We start from the raw sequence: 24,257 nt of genomic DNA on the forward strand, positions 1-24,257 counted from the left end.
AAAAAGGAGAAAGCAAGGTGAGAAACTGGTGCTGACTGAGATACACATAAAACACTTACCTTTTCTTCAAGAGACACAGATTCAATTTGACCATCATTCCCAATGGTATAATTTTAAATATAATAACAGCTCTACTTTTGCAGGATCCATTGTGATCAGGGAAACCTCACACATAAATATAACCAAACTTAGTGCAGGGGATCCTAACATGTTAGGCATATTAGCTAAAGTTTAAATTGTTAAGAAATTAACCTATAACAAATGCATGGAAACCATTCAAATATGTAGATTAATAACGCAAATCCTCCACATTGTAATGCTACTGGCCAACCGATAGTGTCGTTTAAAGTTTGGTCAAGAAAAGGATACCCAAAATATAAGACATGTTTGACGTTTTCAATTTTGCAGGACAGTAACAAACAAACTAAACATTTATTTTGTATGGAAAATGCAAAATTGTATTTTGTAATAGCTTATATGCTTATATAACATCATATACAAAAGTATAAAATTGGTTGTAACAATATGGTAACATACAATAAAGTACAATGTAAACAGTCCATATATATAATATATGCATACATGACGCCTGCGCCAGGACATAGGAAAAAAGAAAAGGATCATCCGCCATGCCACCAAATGTATGAAAGTACAGAAGTTGTCATGAATTGTGAAAGTTATTATGCAGAAAAAAGGCTTCTGAATGTGTTTGGGTGTGATTACATGCTTTAGAAAAATTAAGAATTATTTTTTTTATCTGAGGGGGCAAGCAACAACTTAGTTTAAGCCTACCTTGTTGCCCTCTTAGTTGCATTTCACTTAAGGTCCTATGATTCCCAGAATGCATTGTAACTAAAGCAAAGCAAATGTTGGGGCCTATAGCTGTTGCGCAAATCCTCATTACAAAAAAAAGGTGACCATGTGTCACCTAATGACTTAAGCATTATATTACTGACTCACATGGACAGGTAATTGAAATGCTGTGAAAAAAACAGTTGGATCTTGCATCTAAACATAAGGCTGTTGAATCAAATGTAGAATTTTTTAAATAGCAAATAAAAGTAATTTATAAACCACCAGATGAATTGCTAAAATTAGAGTTGCTCTACAAGTGAAGTGATGGCTGAAGCAAAGAAGAGATATAGTACAAATCCATCAAAAAGATAAGGTAATGTGTTGGGTATTTTTCATTTTGTTCATACTGATAGTGGCTGGAACTCAGATGACCACAACAAGAAATAAATGGGAAAGCGAGAGAGAAAAACAAAATTAAGTTTGATTTAACTGCCAACAGTGTTCATTTCGTGGTGTACTGCTCAGTGAGACAGGGTGGGAGGCCATGGCTGGATCTCCAAAAGCTAAGTGCTGCTAGTTGGCTGCTTCTCGTCAACTGTAAACTGTACAAAGTTGTCACATCTTCACTTGTCCTCCAGCTGCTGCAGCAGAGGGTTGGCCTCGCTCTCCGGGGATTTGACACTGTCTGTCCTGACAATGCACGTGGGGCGGTGCCGGTTGAGCATGAGGATCAGCTGCTGTCGCTCCAGCTTCAGCTCCTCAATCTGGGCTTTAAGGTCAGAGTTTAACATCTCTAGTCGGTCCGATTCCTGTGAGAGGACGAGATGAAAAGATGTTAATAAAGCGGGGAAACATGAGGAAAATGTAGAAAATGTTGTTTTGGCAGCTCTCACCTGTTGGAGATAATCCGTTCTCTCCTTCTTTTTGTTTCGACATCGTGCTGCAGCCACTTTGTTCTTCTCCCGCCTTCGTTTCCTCCTGTCAACCTCTTCATCTCTCTGAATAACAGTGCAGGTAAAAAGGTTTGATGTTAAGTATGGATGGACCTGGGACACATTGTCAATGCCTGTGTACAAAATGATAAAAAACAATATCGTCTCACCTACTTTGTTTTGTCATTTGACTCTATCCCTTCTTCACTATCTTTATGAATGAGAACAAAGATTAAAAATACAAATACTCCTACGTTTTCTATTTTCTTCTAGCTTTGCATGGATGTAGAGCTGTCACAGTATGCGTGTTTAAATGGTTTAACATGACTGTAAAGAAGTAGAAATATGTAATAACTATTACTACTAAGTTAGAGTGTATAACTTTTACAAAAAATAACTCAATCTAAATGTAGTCTTATTTTCAATTTGAATCTTTAAACGCTAATGACAATGTTTTTATTACGGTATACAGTATATTACGGTTTGAAATTGATACTTTTACTTCTACATGGTGGGAAAACTCCAGAAGTGTATTTGACAACAGTATCATGTCCCACTATGTCCACTAGGTGGAGCTATTGATTAAGATATGACACAATGCTTTATTTGAAATGGTGCTTTCACTTCAGGCAAAGTTGTTTGTGACATATTAGCAGAGATGGGAAAAGTACTCAGATCTTGTACATAACTGAAAGTAGAAGTACCGAGTGTAGGAATACTCTGTTGCAAGTAAAAGTCCTGGATTCAAAATGTGAATCCAGTAAAAGTACAAAAGTATTGGCATCAATATATACTTAAAGTACCAAAAGTAAAAGTACTCATTATGCAGATTATTCAGAATAGTATATATTATGATTATAAATATTGATGCATTCAAGTATTATCAAAGCTGGTAAAGGTGCAGCTAGTCTTAATGGAATATAAAGTAGCAACAATTTGAAGTACAAGTCCCTTAAAACTGTACTTACAGTAAGTACAGTACTTGAGTAAATCTACTTAGTGACTTTCCACCACTGCATATTAGGCACATTTTACACTTGGTTACGCTAGAATCATTGTGATGCATTTGATATTACTGTATTTGATTTGTTACATCTGTTTTTGTTACTGTGGCTAAATCCCCCAAATGTTCAAAAGTCAGTTAAAAAAAAAGTCTTAAAAAAGGAGTGAGGACTTAAAAATGTAATTTTATATTTACATGATCAGCTTCTCAATGTTTCCTTTACCTCTGTTTTGATAACCATGGGCCTCTTCCCCAGACTGTCCAGGAAGTGCAGAGGGGACAGCATTGTACCGTACTCCTGGAAGTCACCAAATTTGAGCCTGTCAGTCAGTGTGGTGGCTGAGATCCCAGCCAGGGGGCCCAGGCTGGGCAGGGAGCCTGCTGTCACAGAGGGATCTGGGATCTGTCCTGGCATCGCGTCAGACTCGGTCGGGACCACAGCTAGGAGGCAGAGAGGAAAAATGGAAGACATATTCAGACAGAAACCAAACCAGATCAATTAAAAACAAATACAATGCTGTCTGCTCTGCTTGTTATGGTAAACTGGGGCATACTGTATGGTATGTGGGTAGAAAAAGTAATTTTACAATAACAAATTAGCAGCAAATAAACATGTAAGTGTCACTACAGTCTGTAACATGGCTTCAATGAGGCATTTGCCTGAGGTGCATTGCTTCTATATAGCAGTCAGACCTTGTTACTGGACATTACTGTGATGAATTGCTGGTCTGTTATAGGAACCGGATGCTGAGGCTGCTCTCATTAGGCTATTTTATTCTTGAGTGAATATACAACCATTTACAGAAATCTTGGCAATAATTTACCTCATGTACTCCCAGCGGCCAAAAGAGGGATGAACAACAGTGTATAAAGCAGACTCAGACAAATTCCCCTTTATTCCAAGGAGAGCTATAGCCTTCGCCAAGAAATCCACGTTAGCCGCGTTTTCCTCTAGGAGACTTCAATTCAAGGGAGCAAAATGTGGCTGCCAAAGTTCTGCATAATGTGGTAAAGTATAAACCCAAATGTAACTTGTTTAGTTTAGCCACATAACAAATTAAAGATGCCACTGTTTACTTTAAATGTTTGCACAGAATACATGTTGACTATGTTAGGGCTATCACTGGCAAATATCACGTTTGAAAAGGCTGACCATGAACATTTAAATATATCTAAAGACAATGAGAGAGGTGTGAGAGTAACGCCAACAAGAGACTCAGGAAATTAGCTCAGCAAATTTCCAAGGCACATGATGCAGCCAAAAACGACAATCTGAGGTCAATTACTCCTGGACCTGTAGACGACACTACACGAATAAGCAGGCAACATCTGGTATAAATATCACTACAGAAACAGCCTGTGTAGACAAATCCATGGGAATTACAAGGGAAGAGTAAGCCAAAAGATGCATCTACTAAATAGTTATGCAGAGAACATGAGAATCCTACATGGGAATTACTTTCAGTTTTCACACTTCCCTAAACTACAGGTCAACTCTGCAGGCCATGCTTATGGTACATGAACACGAGTCTTAAAAATAGTGCATGATAAAAAAGGAGGTCATTTGTGGTTACAGGCATTTGAAAAATGTTGGAAATATTAATGAAGACAAGTCGAATTAACACATTTTTCCAACAAAGAACTCCCAAGCATAGATCATTGGCTGGCAATTTGAGTATAATAATCCACAGTGCAGCTATAATTTAGAACAATTGTATTAAACATTCTCTATGGTAACTATATATTGCCCATGAAGATCCAAGAAGCCAATACTGATATAACTGCATCAATGTTATGTTTTTGTTCCTATGTACTTTTACATGAGACAGCCCCAGGTTTGTTAAGTGATATGAGGTTTAGCTATTTTCGGAATATGTGCAGTCACTATGTTCAGTCGCCCTCAGTGTGTTGCAGGCAGCGTGCATACTGAAGCCATTGGTCAAATTGAAAGCGGAAGTTTTTCTTCAGTGCGGCATTTATCTTACGTAACTTAGTCTTCCCATCACAGAGCTGCAGTGATAAAAACCCAACAGCTTTTCTTTCACACCGGATTTCGCCCCAGATTAAAACACATTTTAAGAATCAATGCAAAACCCCAATGTAAAGGAAAGACATCACTAAATAAGGACATTTTGTTCCAAATTGTGCACACCGTGGTTCTATGTAAGAGAGGAGCATGCACACAAAAGAAACATATCTTTCGGTAGCATGCTCAACAAGACGTCAGGTCTACTTTAAACACCGAAAACGCTGCAGAAAAACACCGTTTAACTACTGTAACAACACAACAGAGCCCTTCGCTGCCTGTTCACAAACTGTGCTCGTGATGACCTATGCGTCGCGCGCCAATGAGCCTGTTAGTAGCCTATGTAGAAAACATTCAGCTCCCGTTTTTTTAAACTTTTGAATACCGACCTGACTTTGATCCCAGGTGCAACAAATGTCCTCTCTTCTGGTCAGTCGATGGTCGAGAGTAGATTTTAAAAAGTGGAAATCGTTGCATCAGCCCGGTTTTAAACGTGATCCCAATCTGGGAGGATTTGGGAATGCGGAAATTAGGCTATGCCAGCCAAACGTAAGCAGGGATGTAAAAAAGTACATAGTGGGGGCAGAAGTGGGGAAGTCGCACCGCTCCTCCCATAAAGAAACACTGAGGCTGCATGCTGCAACCACAGAATAGGGCCTGGGCTGAAAATACAGTCAACACAAAAACACATACCACACATGGATCATACCAAAATACAAAACCAACATATTTGTTATAAGTTATAGGAAGACTGGATGTTTACTTTTCTTACGTGTTTACCACAACTCTTCCTTGCATATTCATTGCATACTATGAGTTTTGTTTTAGAGTTTAATTATTGATTTTTTTTTGGATTTGTTATTTTAGCATTCAACAGCTTGTCATGGATTGTTTAGGGACAGATTGCAAACACCAGCAGCCAATACCACTCTGAATATAGATTTATTGTAATTATTCAGCAGCATAGATAAGCAATCAATGCTCATTCTTACTTAAATGTAACCAAAAAGTCTGAAAGGTAAAAAAATAAATCATAAATTACATCTTGATAAGATATATAGTATAGCACTGGATGTTTTCATGGAAAACTTTCAATGAGGTCAAACCACAGTGGATGATGTTGAGGTATGCAGGTACTTAACATGGATGAATATGTTAATACAACATTTACAGCAATCAATACACTGTTCACACCAAAACACAAAACCATACTGATACATTAAATTCCACATTACATATTGGATCTAGTAACAGATCAGATATACGCTTTTAAAATATTTGGAATTTCTCAGCATGCGTTTTTTAAATCAAAACTTACTTCAGTCCCTGCTTTAAAAGTAAAAGCCATGCTTTTCGCTACATCACTCTGTTGGTTATGCATCTGGAAAAAAGCTTACATGTTTGCTTAGTCGAACACGAGACATTTCATGAATGTATTCCTCGAAGTATTACAGCACACTGTGGCATATGTTGTTCATATTATTTTAAAGTCAGGAACCTGCAAACAGAAGAAAGAACAGAGAGATCACACAGATCACTTCCCTCTGTGCATTATAAGGCGAGGAGGGTAGGGGAGTTGAGGAGATCCACAGAATCAGCCTTGCCTCCTCCGCCTCTATGACTGCCTAGCCCCTCTGTGAGAGAGTCCAGCTCGGGACAAGCGAATGTGAACACAGACAGGTAGCTGCTGCAGGTGGGGGTGGAGGTCACAATGGGGGTGCTGAGAGGCTCCAGGTCGCTGGAAACAGACTTGTACAGAGTCTCCCAGTCCGAGACCCCGAGAGAACTGCTCAGATCAATGTCTGGCACCGATCGAGCCGTCTCCATGGGGGTTCTCTCCTCGAAACTGGGTAACATGTTCTCCAGGAGCCCCTCTTTAATGTCCAGAGAGGGCTCCAGATCGCAGATGTTGATTTCACACAGCAAAATGTTGGAGTTTCCAGAGATGGCTGTGGACGGATCACTGGGGATGTCCATGTCCTGGAGCGAAGGAGCTTCCTGGGTGCCATCTTCTGGAAGTCTGTCCTCATCTGGAATGGCCGATAGTTCTGGGGACTCTGCTGGCTCCTGGAAAATACACTCCAACTCCTCTGACATCTGGCACATTGGTTTGTGTGTGGCGAGGATAAACTCAAGACGTTCTTTCTCTTTGAGGAGGTTGGCTATCTCCGTCTCCAGGGTTGCTCTTTCCTCCTCCAGCTGGTCTGTCTCCTTCAGATAGATCGACATAAGGAATCATCCACATTGAAAAAACACACATACACAGCTGAGTAAATGCATCATTGTTTACTTACAATTTGCAGCGTATCTGTGAGTTCCCTCCGTCTGTTGCGACACTTTGCTGCAGCCATTTTATTCCTCTCTCTCCTTATCTTTTTTTTCTCTTCCTCCTCTGGAGTCAGCTGAGATGAGAGAGAAATAATTCAGTTATTACCTTGAAGAATCCAGCCATATCATCCTCTAATCCGCTACATCCGTTGCCAATTGGCCCTCTAAAGAATGGCAAAAGCATGTTTCGCTGCAATGCGTCTAAAAATAGACCATTGTTGCAGACTTGCTGTGACCTGAATATAAATTGACTGCCTAAGGAAGGCACACAGACAGCACACGGCACAAGAGGATCATACACAATAGCACTGAGGCACACAGGGAATTCAGATTGGCATATGTAAATTTACACAATTCTGTCCAATGGACATCCTCTGAGCTAACCTACCTGCTCTGTTTTCCCCTTTCTGGCACCATTTTCTCCCTTATTCCCACCCTCTTTGGGTGTTGCCTGGTGAGAGCTTTGTGCTTCATTGGCTTGCTGCCTCCCAGTCGGGGAGACAGATGTAATGATCGTAGGCTGGACCATCCACTGGAAATCAGGGGTAGAGGATATTGCAGTGACTGTTGGAACAAATGGCGTGTCTTCAACAATCATGTCTTGGTAGAGATCCTGAAAAAGGGAAAAATATGTGTTTAATAAATCTATTCCTATGCTGTAAGTGTTATACTTATATCTTATTGTGATGACAGTCATCAATGACATCTACTATAATATGATCAGTCTGAATAGAGGGGAGCCTGCATGGTTCATATCTATTTGACACATAGCCAACCAGAAATAGCCTTCTTCAGATCAATATTTGACTTTATCATTGTTTCTGACGTCAACACTGACGCAGAGATGCTGTGGAGTCTCCTGAATGGATTTATTTTTCTCAATGAACCGCTGCATCAACACGCTCGCATTTGGTCCCAGGACGTCGGAATCATAACAACCCGAACAACGGCGCTATTTTCACATCTCCGTCAGCACTAATCTCTTGCACAAATATACATCAAATGTAAAAAATATATATATATACAAAATATATATGTAGCGCAGCCAGTTAATATAAAATCGTATCAATCAGACCCCCTCCCCCACCGCGTATATAAAAATCATTCAGTGTCTGATCACATTTAAAATGTTTAATCTGATTGTAAAGTGTGCGCGTGCCGGGCTGCGTGTTGAACGTATGATCAACAAAGCCATTCATACCTTTGCACTGCTCTCTGAGCAGGAGGAGGCTGGAGAGCTCGCCTCTTCGGGCGTCTTCTGGAAGAGCGTCCCGACAGGAGACTCTGTCCGGCAGGTGGGGGAGGCTGAATCCATGGCAGGTTGTTATGATACACCACGAGGAAAAAAATACACAAGTCCGGATCAACGACAGATATGACTCTGGCCTTCCGGCTGGGCAGAGCGGCGCGAGTCTTTTCTCCAGGTATATACCTGGTATCTGGACGACTAGAATGCAAGCCCCTCCTTTTATGCTCTGCTAGAATTTTATGAATGAACCAAGACTGTACCATCGTGCTGAGGGGGAGGGTGGTCACACTGACAGCCACGCAGGTCTATATTTCGGGGTAAAATAATGTTGTTTAAAAACATTATTCTTTTATATATTTACTCCATGTATGCTAAGTTTCAATTATTCCTCAGATTCAGAAATAACCTCGTCAAAACACGAAAGCCAAATATCTGTTTCCACTCCCATTCACAAATATCGGCCGCTTATGAATGCAATGTGGGGTGAGAAACGTGAGTCTATTTATAAATTGGCATAGGCCTTGTTACCATTTTTCAGGCTGATGAAAACTTAATGTCCTGGTGCATTCATTGAATCAAGAGTGAAAGATATTAAAGCATGTAAGAGTTCATGAAAAGTCAAACAGCATCCACTGATTTCGTTTTATCTTGTAAAACATAGTTTCATTTCAAGGTCGACGCGAAGCATTTTCACGATCATTACTAAAATATTGAATGTCGAATATCATTTGTAGCCTACTAATTGTTTAGTCTGTTAATTTCTCTCATTTAACAGACTAACTACATTTCCTTTCTCTATTTCATTTTCAACAACATACCGTATTTTAGACGGAGCTCTGGATAAACTTAGTACTTCGGGGCTGGCTTTCCAAAGATCAGAGTCATAATGAAATGATGCTCAACTGTTTACTTGGGGAGGAGGTGGTGAAGAGGAGAGGTTGGACATGTGGGGGCGGAGAAGTCACGAAGTCCGTGCATGACCCGGAACTCAAGGGGGGGGGGGGCTAATTGATTGACAGCAGCCAGCAGCAGCATCATCGTTCACTCTCATCACAATGAATGTTTATCACATTCTAACTGCCGACCAATTTTATGAAATGTCTACAAGAAGATATCCAAAAAGATGTGCTGGTCTCAGGTAGGGATGGGAACGATTAATCGAAATTATTCAGGTATTCGAATATGGATATTTTTACATTTAATTTTTTTAAGTTGATTACATATTATCAAATGGAATGTATACGGTCCCTCCCGGGCGGGGAGGCTAAGGTGGTTGCCTATATATCCGGTATATAGAGAGAGAGAAGAGAGAAGAGTCTTCTCCTCTCTCTGCTAGCTAATCTCCTAGATTTAGAGAGAGAGAGAGCAGAGAGAGGAGAGAGAGGAGAGAGAGTAGAGAGAGAGCGAAGAGAGAGAGAGAGATAGAGAGAGAGAGAGAGAGAGATGAGACGTAGAGAGAGAGAGGAGAAGAGGAGAGAGAGAGAGAGAGATGAGACGAGAGAGAGAGGCAGGCTAGAGAGAGATATGAAGAGAGAAGAGAGAGGAGGAGAGAGAGATAGAGAGTAGAGAGGAGAGAGAGATGGGAGAGAGAGCAATGAGAGAGAGATGAGAGGAGAGAAGAGCGAGAGAGAGAGAGAGGATAGGAGAGTAGAGACGGAGAGTAGTAGAGAGAGAGAGAGAGGAACCGAGAGAGAGAAGGAGAGAGAGAGAGAGAGAGGTAGCAGATTCCTAGAGCGCTCTCTCTACTCCGCTATATCTCTTTCTCTGAATCTCTCGCTATCTCTCGACTCTCTACATCTATCTCATCTCTCTCTCTATCTTCTCTTCTCTCTTCTCTCTCTCTATCTCGCTATCTCTCACTCTTCTTCTCTCCTCTCTTCCTCTCTCCTCTCTCTCTCTCTCTCTCCTCAGTGGACCGGTGAGTATAGCGGAGAGCGATCGTTTAAAGTTTTACAACTTTTCAAACCATTGTTACAAATTCATTTTTCTCTGGGTGATAGTTTATGTCTTTGTCAGAAAACCAAGTTATGTTTTAAGCATGAAAGCTGTAGGCCTATAGCTATCAACTGTTCAAACTGTGATCACCAGTTCAATACATTTGACAAATTCGACTTGGTTTCTATACTTATTTGAACATGTATTTATTTATCTTTCAAAATAAAGAATATGTGTTTGTAAAAACATTTCCCACATTATTTTTTTTGTAACCCTTTTTTTGGGGGGTTTGCTTTCAAATTCCCATCCCAAGTCTCAGGCGAATACGAAGTCAGCCAACTTCCTAAAACTATTACTAATTTGAAGGTATGTGAACATGTCGCACCAGGTGTAACATATGGCAAACTTAGACTGTTTTTTTTCTTGTTTTTTATTTTATTAAACAACTTTAAAAGTATATCAAAAATACAACTACATTTTCCTCAGATCACCGATTATTATGGTGACACGTTGTACAGCAAGGAGAATGCCACAAAGGGGACATTTTCATTCATAACAGAAAATCATGACCACTTTGAGGTTTGCTTCAATAGCACATCTTCAATGGGTGAGTGAGGTGTTGTAAAAATATATGATTTAAAATAGTATGAAAGAAATACAGAAAGTTGTCCATTAATTAGAGCGGGAGAGGGAATATTCCAACTCAAATGGACAAATGCTTTATAAGTTATTTGTGACCCACAATGGAAGCCAATCATGCTTGATTGGGGGTGACTCAAGTGATGCAAAATCCAAATTATTTTCTGACAAATAACACAATATGCCATTAATGCTTGACTTTAGGTAGTTGAACGGTTTCAGACCAACTGGTCAAACTGAACATAAAGCATGGCGTGGGAGTGAAGACTGAGGAAGAGGTGAGAGACCATGTTAATACTTTAATGTCAGATATCATGACACTACTGATAAATACACGTAAAATGTTGTAACCTCACACATATAACCATTGTAACCTCTCGGTTAGATTAAACCAGTGGAGAAACTGACTCCCGCTAAAATATCTTGAGCACCTCTCTCAGTCCATCATGACTTTAAGTACTTGAAGAAACGAGGGAAAGAAATACGACAAACAAACAGTAAATTAAGAGAGCAATATGTTTAGTGTATACAGTTGCAAGAAAAAGTATGTGAACCCTTTGGATTCTCCACACATAGCGTTGTGTGTTCCTTCCAAACAACTCAACTTTGGTTTCATCTGTCCACAGAATATGTTGCCAGTAGTGCTGTGGAACATCCAGGTGCTCTTTTGCAAACTTCAAACGTGCAGCAATGTTTTTTCTGGACAGCAGTGGCTTCCTCCGTGGTGTCCTCCCATGAACTCCATTCTTGTTCAGTGTTTTACGTATCGTAGATTCGTCAACAGAGATGTTAGCATGTGCCAGAGATTTCTTTAAGTCTCTAGCTGACACTCTAGGATTCTTCTTCACCTCATTGAGCATTCTGCGCTGTGCTCTTGCAGTCATCTTTACAGGACGGCCACTCCTAGGGAGAGTAGCAACAGTGCTGAACTTCTCATTAGAACTTTTCGGACTGATGAACATCAAGGCTTTTAGAGATACTTTTGTAACCCTTTCCAGCTTTATGCAAGTCAACAATTCTTAATCGTAGGTCTTCTGAGAGCTCTTTTGTGCGAGGCATGGTTCACATCTGGCAATGCTTCTTAAGAATAGCACATTCAAAACTGGTGTGTATTTTTTATAGGGCAGGGCAGCTTTAACCAACACCTCCAATCTCGTCTCATTGATTGGACTCCAGGTTGGCTGACTCCTGACTCCAATTAGCTCTTGAAGAAGTCTTTAGCCTAGGGGTTCACATACTTTTTCCACCCTGCACTGTGCATGGTGTGTTCAATAAAAACATGAAAACATATAATTGTTTGTGTGGTATTAGTTTAAGCAGACTGTGTTTGTCTATTGTTGTGACTTAGATGAAGATCAGAACACATTTTATGACCAACTTATGCAGAAATCCAGGTAATTCCAAAGGGTTCACATACTTTTTCTTGCAACTGTAGGTAAGTTCCCAACGCTCTCTGCTTTGGCTACTTCAATGTGTGCTTTGCCTTGAACAGCAGATAGAAATGACCCTCTGTTTGGGGTGAAGCCAGGAGAAGAACAAGCTCGAGGGTTTGAAACCGGGTTGCAGCAGTTTTATTGTCCGTGTGATTAATTGTTGGTTTTGTCTCAAGCTATCCATTTGACTGAAGATTTTTGACTTTGACTTTATTTAACCGCGTTTTTCTTTCTCAAACAGAGTCCACCCATACGCGATTGCTGCTCTTCAACATTAGCTCCATCTTCAGTTTTCTTGCTATGGCCCTGTGGCAGATTTTCTATTTGAGACGATTTTTCAAGACCAGGAAGTTGTTTTGGGAACATTTACACAGTCGCTATAATGTGCCTTTTTCTGTGTATCTGATAATGCAACACTATTTATCAATGTTTATTCTTGAAGTCATTTAAAAAATATATATATCTCTGCTTTTATACATTTTCTGAATATTGTTTTTCGTCCTCCCCATGGTATATAAATCAAACTGGTGTTCTAACTATGTGCTTACGAAGCTAACTGTAGCTCATTTTCGACAGAATGTTATGTATAAATAGCAAAGTCTTCCTATGAGTTTACAGATGCTTAAGTATAAAAACAAACAGTTAACAGCTGCAGTGCTTTAGGGGGAAATTGAGCCATTTAATAAAAAGGTAATTTTTCTGAGTTATGATTCATTTTGTTGACAATAAACAACACATTTCAAATAAAATACACACCCACTTATCTATTTCCATAAAGTTGCCATGCTTTATACATTCTTCTCAGCTTTTGGAGGTTGGGTTTCTGTAATTCCTGCCGGAGACAAGAATGCTGCGTCACCACCAGATAGTTGTGTTGTAAATACCTTTGAAAGTACATTTAGTAGTAAGTTAAGTCCATTTTAGTACCTGTTCATCTTTGTCCAAATGGAGGGTGTCCACTAAGGGAGCAATGGATGGACGGCCGTGGGCACACTGGAAGGGCAGCTGGCAGGAGGACAAGGAGGCAACCAGACTGTGGCATTCATCTCTACTCAGGCTGTCATTGAATTTGATGGCACCTGTTAAATACAAATATATAGACACGTTTTCAGTGTGTACATTTATGGAATCATCAAGTAATAAAAAGAAGGAGGGAGAGAAGTCATTTGACTTTACCATGGCATGCTAGGGAGGCTAGCACCTTCAGCACAGTGAGAGGCAGAGTTCCTCTCACTCTACCGGTTGAGCGGAGTAACTGAGACAAAGAAAAAGAAACAATACAATTGACCATTTATCGAGTAGCACAAGATGGTTTCTCCCCACAAAAAGGTCTAGGGGGTGTAAAGAACTTTCCAAGCTTACCTCAATTTGCTCTCGTAGATACTCCTGTCGAGTGATGACAGAAAAAGAGGTTAACATAAGGAGATGGAAACATAAAACAATAGATAAGAGGTTTTCATTATTTTTACCTCAACAATAGTCTTGATAACAGATGGTCTCCCCCGCCTGAGCTCATTACTCTCCTTTTCCATGAAGCAAAGCGGTACCTTCCCAACAAACACAAACACCGCTGCCTGTGAGAACTTCACTTCCAGGCCCAGACTCCGCAAATGTCCCTGACATGATCTGAAGAGCAAAGGTTCACCAACATAAGCAATACAAAAAACACTGCGATGCCAATGTAATAATGTCCATGTTATGAAATAAACAGGTTTGGAACAAAAGAAGTGTCAAGTTTGTCCGTACATCTCAGAATTCAGCTTATGTTACTACTTAAAGAGAAAGCGTTTAAGAGCAAGAAAAGCTTGGTGGTGCAAAACAAAAAATAACAGCCCGCAGCAATATTGAAAGTGTGTTTCAAACGTTTAAAGCTTAGCCAATGGCAAGAGTGTAGATTATTCTGTAAATTGAAAAATGACAATTGCCTTCTGAAGTGAATTTCACTAACATTAGAGGTCATTGTGTGAGACTCATGTCTGTTAAATGTTGTAATGTATGTATTTTCCTGTAACAAAATACATTTAAAAATGGTTATACTCTTATTACGTGACATTGTCCTATGTTTTCTAATACACCCGAGGCCTGACTATCCCCCGCATCAATAAGGCTATTGAGTGTTCAGTTCGTGTTGGGTAAAATGTCCCGAGCCACACTTACTCAAAATATTTATATTCTCAAATTGGGTAGTATCTGCCTTTAGGTAAGTGTACTGGTTTAACAGGAGTTTCCCTTTGCTCGTGTACTGTACAGAAAGTAAAACACACCTGAGCAGCCTGAGCTCTTCTTCTGTTACAGTGATCTCGAGAGGAGGCAGAATAGTTGATGAACACAGACGTTTCTGCCCCGGTGCATCTGGGTCCTCCTCATATGAATCTATGACAGGACATACAGTTAAGACTGTGGTATCATGATGGAGTTGCAACAACAGCATTGCTAATTTGACATGTCTTTCTCCGTGTTAAAACTGTGCATTTTTGTTTTACCTGCAACTAGATTTTCAAGTCGAACTCTCTCGTGTGCAGCGTGTTGATCCACCAGCACCAAAAGGTTTCCTGGGGATAAATAAAAAGTGCTAGAGATGCTGATAAAAAAACAAAACAACAAAACTGTGAATCTCCTGTCCTTACCTTCAGTTTCAGTCATGGCTGCAGGCTCCTCGTCTCTCGTATTGATAAGACATGCAAGAAACTTCTTATCCACTTGATGAATAACCTATGAGGTAAATATATAACTATGACTCCCTACATCAACGAAAGTTAAATGGCATTATAGAGAGCACTTTGTCAGAACATTCAAAAGGGAACAACGAGAGAACCATGCCTTCATTGAGTGAATCATGGCCTTAGAGAAGCGGTAAGGAAACAGGATGTTGTGGATCTTCACAGCCAGCCCCACGGCTTGTCCGCTCGTAACGTCCACACCAACCTGTGGGCACGGGAGAGATCAGAATGCATCGTTAAAAACTGCATCAAAATGACATTGAGATTTTAAATTGATCAGAAAATGTAAATTCACAAGAAAAAAAAAAGGCTTAGATGCTTTTCTTTGTGCCATGTAAATATATTTAAACCACAGCTGAAACCATTTTAATTAAATGAATTGGCTCACAAAAATATAACTTTTTGTTTTTCTCATTTCCTCAATCTTATTCTGGTCTCCATTTTCATTTTCACTTCTATATCATATCTTGCACCTATGTTTTAATGTAGTCTATTTGCCCTTGAATTGTATTATGCACAGTATTATAATAATAATATATTAATAACATTTAAAAAAACAGATACAAGAAAAGTTTTTCAAAACTCAACACACAAGCTTAGTTTACCGTAGGAGGGCGAACGAACACAGGATTTTTCCATTTTGAGTACAACGTCGTCAGTGAGTTGGAGCTCCCGACATTGGCATCTGTTAAGACAGACAACATAATACTTGATCACAAAAAGCAGACATTCATTGAATATATTGTGTGAGTTTTAGGCTCCCTATATCCGTCCCTATGTGTACAGTCTGTCTGTCTCTTATGTACCTCTGTCATCAAGCCCTGAACTAATCACTCTCTCCGTCCTGGATTTAGGTAGGAAGGGCAACACTAGATCCATCTGAAAAGGGTAACATCTGTACTCCATCCCTACAGTTTAAGGAACAGTGAAGTGGTATTCTTGGTTAATGTTAAATGCTACTTCCAGTCACTATAATGTCAAAATCACATGCTGAAAAAGCACAGAACAAAGTACTGGCTCACCCATTTTATTGATGACACTAACGGCCATGTTGGTGACATCAGACGTACAGCGCACTGTTGTTTCTTCAGGAGGCAGGTCGTCATATCGGCTGAGCCCGGTCACTTTGTTGACGTACACCGTCTTTCCCACAGATGCTTCGTAGTGATGGAGCCAGTCACCTGAGGCCTCTTCCCCCTCAGCCGCCAGAGGATGTGTACTGCAAACCGGGAGCGCCTCAGGGTTCAGAGCGGTGTCACAGTGATGCTCGTTGTTATTGCCGTCTTGGGGGTCATCGTTACCAGTGCTGAGACACTTGTCCTGTGGTAATACTTTTGAATGGTCTGCCCTCTGGTGTTTCAATTGGAAGAGTTTAGTTGCCAAAGATGTTTTGCCTCTATTCTGCACTGAGGCTGGTTTTAACTTGGTGAATGCTGAGAGTGTTAGGGGGCTGTTGGTTTTCTCTTTTTCCACTTTTTCCACCCCACCATGTTGCTGATCTTTCTGGCAAAGCAAATTGTTCTGCGAATGCATGACAAATCCGTCTGGCTGAGAAAATCTATTTGTATTGTCCTGAGAGGGTAATTTCAGTTCATCAGATTTACCATACACTCTTCTGAATCTATCAAGCGATCCAGACTCCTTGCATAAAGACAACTTTTGAGACGTTGAAATCCTGGGAATCTTTGAGGGAATGATATGAGTGAAGTCTTGTTTCTGACCAGTTCTGTCCTGCCTTGCTTCCAGTGAGATTCTGCGTTTTAATGCAACACATCTCTCTTCACATATCTGCACAGATGTTTGCTGAAACACTGACTTGTTCATTTGTGACATGTCCCGAGTCAGCAGATTCTCATGGATATATGGATCGGACAGACTGATCTTTCTGTCGCTTACTAAAGTGTGATGATGTCCTCCTGTACCCGGGCAGTCAGGTAATATTTTCTCAATATAGTTCATTTCAGGCTGAATTTGTTGAGCGAAGCAGTCTAGTAAAGTCTCATTGCCGTTTGAGTCTGTATTGTTTATCAACATGTCATTTTCTTTTGAGAGTTCCAGCTTTTCACCCTCTAGCTGTACGGCTGAACTTGGCTTACAAAAAACGTCAGAGCCTTCACCAGCTTCACTGGACTCCTCTTCTACATTATTCTTAATATCAGATGTAGGGTTGAGTCTAGCTAGATCACATGATGGCTCACATCTAACATCTTTATGTATGCTCTCTTCACTTTCCAACTGCTTTGCGGTTATCTTTTCCTTCCTTTGTTGTTCAGTCTCTTCTTTGCCCTCCACCTGACCAGACTCCCTGCTAACATCTTCCTCACATACACAGTCATCTTGGCGCTTTCGATGGACAGAATCAGATGCCAGTTTCATTCCAATACTGCAATCTAGTGCGGAAGCACTGCTTGTTCCTTGGCCAACATTGCCAGTGTTATGCCCCTCTTCAACTGTAATGCGAGTGCCACACAATTCAGCAGGTGCTTTGTCGAAGTCATCTTGAGAAAGCACGGCCACCAAGTTCTCCCTTCTCAGGAAAGCTTTCACTGCTTCTTCTATGCACAGCAAAACGCCATCCCAATCTTTGAACTCTATTAGAGTTTTAGCAGGCTCAAGGCATATGTCGTACTCGGAGTAAGAGCATTTCATATTGATGACGTACACTCCATGGGGGTCTTGGCTCCGTTTGGTCTTTGGACTTCTCACGGCTGACTGCATATCTGGACTGTCATTTTTTTGTTTTGAATTGCTCAGTCTGCGTAGGAGAAAATTAAGGAGCTTGTGTATCCGTGTTTTGAGGAGCAGCCTCTCGTTTACATACAGGAACTGTAAACTGTTGTTGTAGTGGCCCTCTCTGCCAATATAACCAATCACTTCAAACTGTCCGTGTGTGTAGCTGATTTCTCCAAGTTTCTGTGCTCTCCCAAGGCTGTGTATCTGAACAAACCTGTGGTAGGTGTTTCTAGCTTTAGGAAGCTGCACCATCATGGCCCCTGTGCAGTCATTCTTCAGGGTGAAAGACACCGAGGGGTGCATCAGAGAAATAGCCTCCACCCTGTGTCTGATCCTCTCACCCTCCAGAACAGCATCCATCCTCTTCCTCCGCACAGGCATGTTGTGGAGGAAGTTACAAACGACAACAGTTGTCCCTGCAGCGGGTCGAGCAGTCTCTCCTTCAAACACGTCCATGCTTTTGCCATCTTTGAAGATTTTGACGTGAGTTTTCACTGTTGCTCTGGTCCGGGAAGAGATTTCAACAAGTGTGGAGAGAGAAACTATACTTGCCAGGGCTTCTCCTCTGAAACCATACCACTTGAGGCTGTCCAGGTCTTCAACAGAGCTGCATTTGCTTGTGCAATATCGATTTCCCAGGGAATCCATATTCTCGGAGTTTATCCCAGCGCCATTGTCAATCACCTGAACTTTAAACGCCTCCATGTCCATCCTGACTCCCACACAGGTAGCTTCGGCATCGATGCTGTTCAGGATGAGCTCCTCCACGCACTGCTGAAGTGAGGGCAGAGCGACACCGGAGCGAAGTTTCCCCTGAACCTCTTTAGGCAAACACTTTATCATTGTGTTCATTAAGTTATCTTACCCTATCAACTACACAGCAACAAAGTAGTCAAGCGGCTAAAAACTGTCCGTTGGCAGCTAACGTTTAGCTTAGCGCTGGCTGACGTTAGTGCCATGAGTTTCAACGACATTCTGACCACAACACATTAAAAATAAATAGCTAAAAACTAAAACATTAAGCTACAACATCCATTCTACAAATCTGCTGCTGTTTACATTCAACGTCAAGAGATGACCGAAGCGCTAACAGTCGAAGCTAACAGCGCCATCTTCTGGTGTGGACGACCTGCAGCTTCCGCCTTCTGTTTCCCTGGTGACCAGCTTTTATTATACCGCCATCTACTGTACGGAGTGTGCTATTTTATGTGTTCACTGACAGACTGTTATGTAGTTTTATAGCACTCAAAGTTGCATTGAATTTTATAAAAAAGATTACCGACACCAAAAGGTATGAAACAAACAAATGTTGCTATACAAAAGTCAAATAGTTGGTAACAATAAAGTTATCAGTTTTAGTAGCCTACATGGCAACAATTTCAGATGTACTTCACAAAACCGTCTTCTTCATTTTAATGAATCACTCAATATCCCAAGTATTGCCTATTTAAAGTGTAATCTTCATGCACTTAATTTCCTACATAAAATAATATATATTGACTTATTTCAGGTGTGTGAATATGTGCACAGATTTTGTATGCCTTGACTCCTCCCTTTATTGGCACATTTAGTTTGTGTCACATATTTCATCAGGAGTATTTTTGTGTTATTATTATACAAATTGAGGATGAACTAATTGTACATCTTTGGCTATTCTGTTAGTGTTTTTCCACAACTATATCCATAGCTCAGTTCTTTCTATGGGAAGAAATTAGGATTCTGATAGGCATTTAGTCATTTTACATGCAAACGTGAAACAGGCCGATAAAGACGGCGGTGACAGATTTTAAGGTCATACAATTGACTACTTTCCCAGCAGGGTTTCTGCTCGACTCTGATTTGCCTCAAACAGATTTACAGTGTTTAACAGAATGTAAAATAAAGTGGTCTCCTAATCAAAAATTCCCATGCGGTTCACACAAAAACATCCAAACAATGGGTAGGAGTTTAAAGGAATTTTCCATTTATTCAATGTAATTCCGTATCTTTTATAAATTAAGGAGACATAACATGGACAAACTTTTTTTTATTCATTACATGAACCACATTATAACTAATACAAAAAAGAATAAATAAAATATCTGTCAAAGTTATTGTTACAGTCTGAATCTGTAGGTTTTCTTATTTTACTATGTTAAAAGATGAATGTTCTAGTCGATCGACTGTCTTCTCGTTGTTGAACTCTGCCTTGGTAATGTGTGACTTGGGGCTCCCCGTGGATTTCAGCCATTCTTTCATTTCCTTCACCTTGCTGCATGGGCCTTGTAGCTGGCCCTGAACAGTTCCTGCGCTTGTGTTTTGGACCCATCCTACCAGACCAAGCTTCTTCCCTTCTGCCTGGAAAATGAAACACAGGGGATTAGAAAATAGCATGTGTAGGCTACAGATGGAGAAATATGGCTATAATAAGAATATTAGTAAGATCAATTGTCCAGGATTGGTCTAGAGTTTTATATCTGAAAGTATTATGTACAACAATTAAAGAAAGACTGTACATTTCCATCTTAGAAAATGAAACATTTTATAAGAAACATATTGTGGTCATTTTAGTTTCATACTTGTTTTTTGGGTTTCTAGAATGTGTTTTCATGTTTTAATGTACAGAGAATGAATACTGAAGGTCCACATAATAGCTTTTCAGAAGATTTCTATCATGATTTCTACTTTGAAAATAAACTGGGTTAACTCTATCAACAATACCTTGAGATGGGGTTAAAAGCTCCAGAAAGAGCAAGTGAATGAAACTTAAGTTAACGTTGTCTTATTTGAATTGAAAGCAGATTATTCACATGTAGTTTAACTCTATTATACATAAACATATCTCTGTCAAACTCACTTGAGTGTATTTCCGAAAAAATACACCTTGCACTCTGCCAAAAATGTCATAATCCACTGAAATTAGGTCTTCGTTACACATAGTGGACCTAAAAAAGGAGAAAGAAACAGAAAGCTACTTAGGTGACTGTGTTATGTATGTTAAGCACCCATCATGCATCACAGGGGCTAGGTTTTAGCTGCGACAAGCTATGCTAACATAATGTATGTATGTTCAAACGATGTGCCTCCTGAACAATTAAAACGTTAAGCTTTTGTCCTTTATTATTACAAGAGGGCTCACTGGCTGTCATGTAATTCACCTGAATATTGCTAGGATGCCGTGATACACCAGCCGGCTCCGAAAGATCTCGACGTTGAAACATACGGGGCTCTGCTTCCGGAAGTGATGTTTAGTGGACCAATCAGAAAACGGAGCCGAGACATTTGGTTTCTAGGCAACGAATGTTAACGTTTGGGAGAAGTCGCAACAGATATTACGGATTATTTGTAGTGAGCTAAACCCAGCTTCACTTTGAATTCAGACGACATACAAAATACCAGTAAGTGTTTAAAATAACTAGACAGGTTTTTGGGGTAAATGTGTCAACCACAGATGGAAACGTAAGTAGATAGACGCTTGTTTCTTTTTTTGCTGACCTCTAGAATTTGGTAAACGAATGTTATTCAAGAAAAACAAAAACTGGCAAATTATTAGCATTGTTTTGCTTGTTTATTCTTATATTGCAAAGGTTGTCTTAGTATTGCTCATTATTCCTGGTACGGAGTGAAAACAAATGTAGAACTGTCCACTCAGAACCACTTTCTGGCTTGTTTTAGAGGTTGCAAAACTAACAGTCGACACAAATATCTCCAATCAATGTCCACTTTCACAACATATTCTGGAGGTTTTGACTGTATCCCACGGTGTTCTTCAACAAACATCATCATCTGCTGATTTCCTCATAGCAGACACTCACCTGTGCTCTTACTTTATATGAACAGTGACACTTTTTTCTTTTAACTTCATTCCCTTTTTTTTCTTTTTCCTAGAAATTATACAGAAAAAAACAGGTGTGGACGGCTCAAGTTTCTCAAGATCTATATGATACAAATAATACCTCAAAGACATCCAATAAAGTCATGGAAGGACAAAGAAAAGGCAGCGTCTATCAAGCACAACATGGTGTAGCTGGTAAGAGAAAAGATGGAGTTGACCAGCCGTTTCCAAACAAACCTGTTAGCCACAGAAGACCTCTCAACCCAGAGAAACAAGACTCACTTGATCTGGAAGATTTTGAAAAAATAATTCTGACAGAACAACCAAGAGGCCCTTCGTTTCCCCCAAAATACCATTCAGATGGCATCGGAAAAACCACTGGATCGCGGCAAACAAGGAAAGACTCGCACATAGAGACCAGTGGAGAACTGAAAATGGCCAGAGCAATTCATGAAAAAGAGCTAATGCTACAGGAGAAGCTGTGGAGCGTTGAGGAAAAAGTAAGACAGAAATACCAGAGATACGCTGCTGCACATGAGGACCCCAAGAGTAGGGAACAGAGGAACAGCAGGGGACAAGCAGAGAGGGGAAAAGTTCAGACAAAAGGTGGGCTGTTTGAGCAGCAGAGGAGAGAACCAGTGGAAAGAGAAATTATGTGGCAAGATAGAAGACAGGAGGATGTTAAACAACTCAGGAGGATGCCAGATCAGAGGATCGATGACAGAATAAGTATAAAACATGAAGAAGAAAGGGCCAGATGGGAAAAAGAAGTTGCACAGTCACAAAGAAAAAGTCATAAAGGAACTCATCAGACCACAGTTCATGAGCAAGAAGTGAGTGGAGAGTTTATCAAGTCAACTAGGGGAAATGTGAAGGAGCATACCGGAAGCAAAAGAGGGGAGGAAAAAGGTGAAGCCATTTGGGGAAAGACTGGTGTCAGGTCTCAGGATGGAGCAGTAAAAACAAAAGAAAGAGCAGATACAGATTGGTCAAGAGAAAGGAAATATAAGGAACTGTATCTCTCTGAAGATGAACGAGATATGCCTCATCAAAGTAGTCAACACATAACTTCTCATAAGGCTGCAACAGGAAACAGCAGAGGTGCAGAAAGAAAAGTGTCTGAGGGACAACTGCTTCCACCAGTTTCTCATCCCTCTCATTCCAGCAGACCAGAGCAAGGGGAGCTCAGACAGGAAGAGAGCACAGACACCAGCCTCCGACAAGTCCCTTGCAGCATCTGCAACAGAATGTTTGCAGGTGAAAGATTACAGAAGCATCTCGAAATCTGTACTAAGCTGAAACAATCGAAGCGTACAGTCTTCAACATCTACGTACACAGGACTAAGGGATCCGCCATAGAGGAGTACTGGAAAACCCACACAAAGATTCCAGAGGTAGGCCAGTTTAATTAACAGGACCTCACTACAAAACACACATTGAGAGTTTAGAAGGCATGTGCATTTACATATATACATACAGTCTAATGGAGAGGTGCTATTGGTTGCATTATTGGAAATGTAAATTGATTATTTAAGTAAGCATTTACTATTTTTGATGTCTTTTTATTTCAGGTTTTGAAGAAAAAAACCATTCGGCATCCCCACAAGACAAACATAAGTAATCTGGAGGACAGTCGACTCCCAACTGGAACTTCCAAACCAAAATGGACAAAGTGAGCCGAGACTTTAACCAGTTAAGCCCGAAGGTCCCCCCAGTGGACCCCTCCCACAGTTTTTTTTTTCTCACATGTCTCAGGGCTTCTTAACATTTATGAAACTATTAATGTTTCATACCCTTTTAAAGGTAAGAAACTCCGCTAACTGACAATAAGAACAATTGTTAGCTAAAAAAAACACAAGAGTAATACCAAGCCTTTGAATTAGCATTGAGCGAAACAATGCTAACTAATGCTAACGCTTTTTTACACACAACACACGGTAGAAATGCCCTTATTACTATCTTAACTGCACAAACAAGATATACGATTTAAAGCTGAGACTCCACAGATTCCACACATGTAATGTCATCACTGTAAGACCTCGAATTCCTGGAGCTATCAGCCAGAAAAGAGAAAGTAAACAACATCCGGTTCCAAAAATATTACAATAATTACGTCTTACCTTTTTTGATTTGTGATCAAAAGTTGTGTTCAACGGAATAAAAACGCATCTCAAGATTAATCCAATGTCTTTGTGTCACGTATAATTTTTTACTGATAATCAATCATCATATTTATGGCAATATACTCGGTATAAAGTATTGCCGTCCAGGCTTGCACTTTCAGATATGCTTCGTTTGCTTCTCTATTACGTCCGCTATGGTAATGTTTACGTAGATTTGGGAACTGCCCATCGATTCTATTGGTTCTGATGGTTAAGAAAAAGGTGTCAATCACACGAATCGACCAATGGGTTCCAGAGATATGGTCCTGCGTAAACTATAAAGAATGCCAGCCAGCTTAAGTACATTACGCAGCCGACTTCATTTATTGTTTACAACGTAACGAAGCAGGAAATGCAGCAGGACCCAGAGCGCACGGAGCACAGAGCGGACAGCAGATAACGGAATTGCAGTTGTATTGCTTATAGATTATCAGAACATTTCAAAGGGGACACAGCCCCATTGGATATTAATCTATGGATTAACTACA

At 40.3% G+C, this 24,257-nt stretch overlaps 5 protein-coding genes across 10 annotated transcripts; 1 reads left to right on the top strand and 4 right to left on the bottom strand.

Moving 5' to 3' along the window:
* Positions 1–386: 386 nt before the first annotated feature.
* On the bottom strand, positions 387–5,358 carry jdp2a (Jun dimerization protein 2a). Its single transcript, XM_034222238.1, has 4 exons — positions 5,146–5,358; positions 2,954–3,171; positions 1,689–1,793; positions 387–1,604 (listed from the first exon to the last, which is right to left on the bottom strand). Exons 1-4 carry the CDS (start codon positions 5,231–5,233, stop codon positions 1,419–1,421), a joined length of 597 nt encoding a protein of 198 aa, XP_034078129.1. The 5' UTR covers positions 5,234–5,358; the 3' UTR covers positions 387–1,418.
* Positions 5,359–5,678: 320 nt separating this feature from the next.
* fosaa (v-fos FBJ murine osteosarcoma viral oncogene homolog Aa) lies at positions 5,679–9,283 on the bottom strand. Its single transcript, XM_034222237.1, has 4 exons — positions 8,286–9,283; positions 7,473–7,697; positions 7,051–7,158; positions 5,679–6,967 (listed from the first exon to the last, which is right to left on the bottom strand). Exons 1-4 carry the CDS (start codon positions 8,397–8,399, stop codon positions 6,308–6,310), a joined length of 1,107 nt encoding a protein of 368 aa, XP_034078128.1. The 5' UTR covers positions 8,400–9,283; the 3' UTR covers positions 5,679–6,307.
* Positions 8,301–18,905, bottom strand: mlh3 (mutL homolog 3 (E. coli)). 6 transcript variants are annotated; one of them, XM_034222235.1, is made up of 13 exons: positions 16,083–18,905; positions 15,867–15,968; positions 15,666–15,745; positions 15,161–15,265; positions 14,968–15,052; positions 14,824–14,892; positions 14,605–14,713; positions 13,810–13,966; positions 13,703–13,726; positions 13,517–13,595; positions 13,268–13,419; positions 13,101–13,172; positions 8,301–8,389 (listed from the first exon to the last, which is right to left on the bottom strand). In XM_034222235.1, the coding sequence occupies exons 1-12, from the start codon at positions 18,643–18,645 to the stop codon at positions 13,101–13,103; spliced, it is 3,597 nt and encodes a 1,198-aa protein (XP_034078126.1). In that variant the 5' UTR covers positions 18,646–18,905; the 3' UTR covers positions 8,301–8,389. The 6 variants fall into 6 exon arrangements, with proteins under 6 accessions (XP_034078126.1, XP_034078124.1, XP_034078125.1 ...); XM_034222233.1 differs by having other exon boundaries at positions 8,328–8,389; positions 13,097–13,172; XM_034222234.1 differs by lacking the exon at positions 8,301–8,389 and adding an exon at positions 10,683–11,174.
* Positions 18,906–19,655: 750 nt separating this feature from the next.
* On the bottom strand, positions 19,656–21,011 carry acyp1 (acylphosphatase 1, erythrocyte (common) type). Its single transcript, XM_034222354.1, has 3 exons — positions 20,931–21,011; positions 20,630–20,717; positions 19,656–20,130 (listed from the first exon to the last, which is right to left on the bottom strand). Exons 2-3 carry the CDS (start codon positions 20,708–20,710, stop codon positions 19,915–19,917), a joined length of 297 nt encoding a protein of 98 aa, XP_034078245.1. The 5' UTR covers positions 20,711–20,717; positions 20,931–21,011; the 3' UTR covers positions 19,656–19,914.
* A 63-nt stretch (positions 21,012–21,074) lies between these two features.
* On the top strand, positions 21,075–23,401 carry LOC117550060 (golgin subfamily A member 6-like protein 22). The gene is made up of 3 exons (XM_034222355.1): positions 21,075–21,170; positions 21,661–23,001; positions 23,179–23,401. The coding sequence occupies exons 2-3, from the start codon at positions 21,751–21,753 to the stop codon at positions 23,281–23,283; spliced, it is 1,356 nt and encodes a 451-aa protein (XP_034078246.1). The 5' UTR covers positions 21,075–21,170; positions 21,661–21,750; the 3' UTR covers positions 23,284–23,401.
* The last annotated feature ends 856 nt before the right edge of the window (positions 23,402–24,257 follow it).

Source organism: Gymnodraco acuticeps, unplaced genomic scaffold (genome assembly GCF_902827175.1).
Source record: "Gymnodraco acuticeps unplaced genomic scaffold, fGymAcu1.1, whole genome shotgun sequence".
NCBI classification, from domain to species: Eukaryota; Metazoa; Chordata; class Actinopteri; order Perciformes; family Bathydraconidae; genus Gymnodraco; species Gymnodraco acuticeps.

Coding starts and splice junctions, on each gene's coding strand:
- fosaa (XM_034222237.1), bottom strand. CDS start 8,399: ATGGATTCAGCCTCCCCCACCTGCCGGACAGAGTCTCCTGTCGGGACG. Junction 7,698..8,285: donor GCTCAGAGAGCAGTGCAAAG/GTATGAATGGCT, acceptor TCCCTTTTTCAG/GATCTCTACCAAGACATGAT. Junction 6,968..7,050: donor TCACAGATACGCTGCAAATT/GTAAGTAAACAA, acceptor ATCTATCTGAAG/GAGACAGACCAGCTGGAGGA.
- mlh3 (XM_034222235.1), bottom strand. CDS start 18,645: ATGAACACAATGATAAAGTGTTTGCCTAAAGAGGTTCAGGGGAAACTT. Junction 13,967..14,604: donor GAAGAGCTCAGGCTGCTCAG/GTGTGTTTTACT, acceptor TTTGCTCTTCAG/ATCATGTCAGGGACATTTGC. Junction 13,727..13,809: donor TTATCAAGACTATTGTTGAG/GTAAAAATAATG, acceptor ATCACTCGACAG/GAGTATCTACGAGAGCAAAT.
- LOC117550060 (XM_034222355.1), top strand. CDS start 21,751: ATGGAAGGACAAAGAAAAGGCAGCGTCTATCAAGCACAACATGGTGTA. Junction 23,002..23,178: donor CCCACACAAAGATTCCAGAG/GTAGGCCAGTTT, acceptor TTTTTATTTCAG/GTTTTGAAGAAAAAAACCAT.
- acyp1 (XM_034222354.1), bottom strand. CDS start 20,710: ATGTGTAACGAAGACCTAATTTCAGTGGATTATGACATTTTTGGCAGA. Junction 20,131..20,629: donor TTTTTCGGAAATACACTCAA/GTGAGTTTGACA, acceptor TTCATTTTCCAG/GCAGAAGGGAAGAAGCTTGG.
- jdp2a (XM_034222238.1), bottom strand. CDS start 5,233: ATGCAACGATTTCCACTTTTTAAAATCTACTCTCGACCATCGACTGAC. Junction 3,172..5,145: donor GCACCTGGGATCAAAGTCAG/GTCGGTATTCAA, acceptor TCTGCCTCCTAG/CTGTGGTCCCGACCGAGTCT. Junction 1,605..1,688: donor GAACGGATTATCTCCAACAG/GTGAGAGCTGCC, acceptor GTCCTCTCACAG/GAATCGGACCGACTAGAGAT.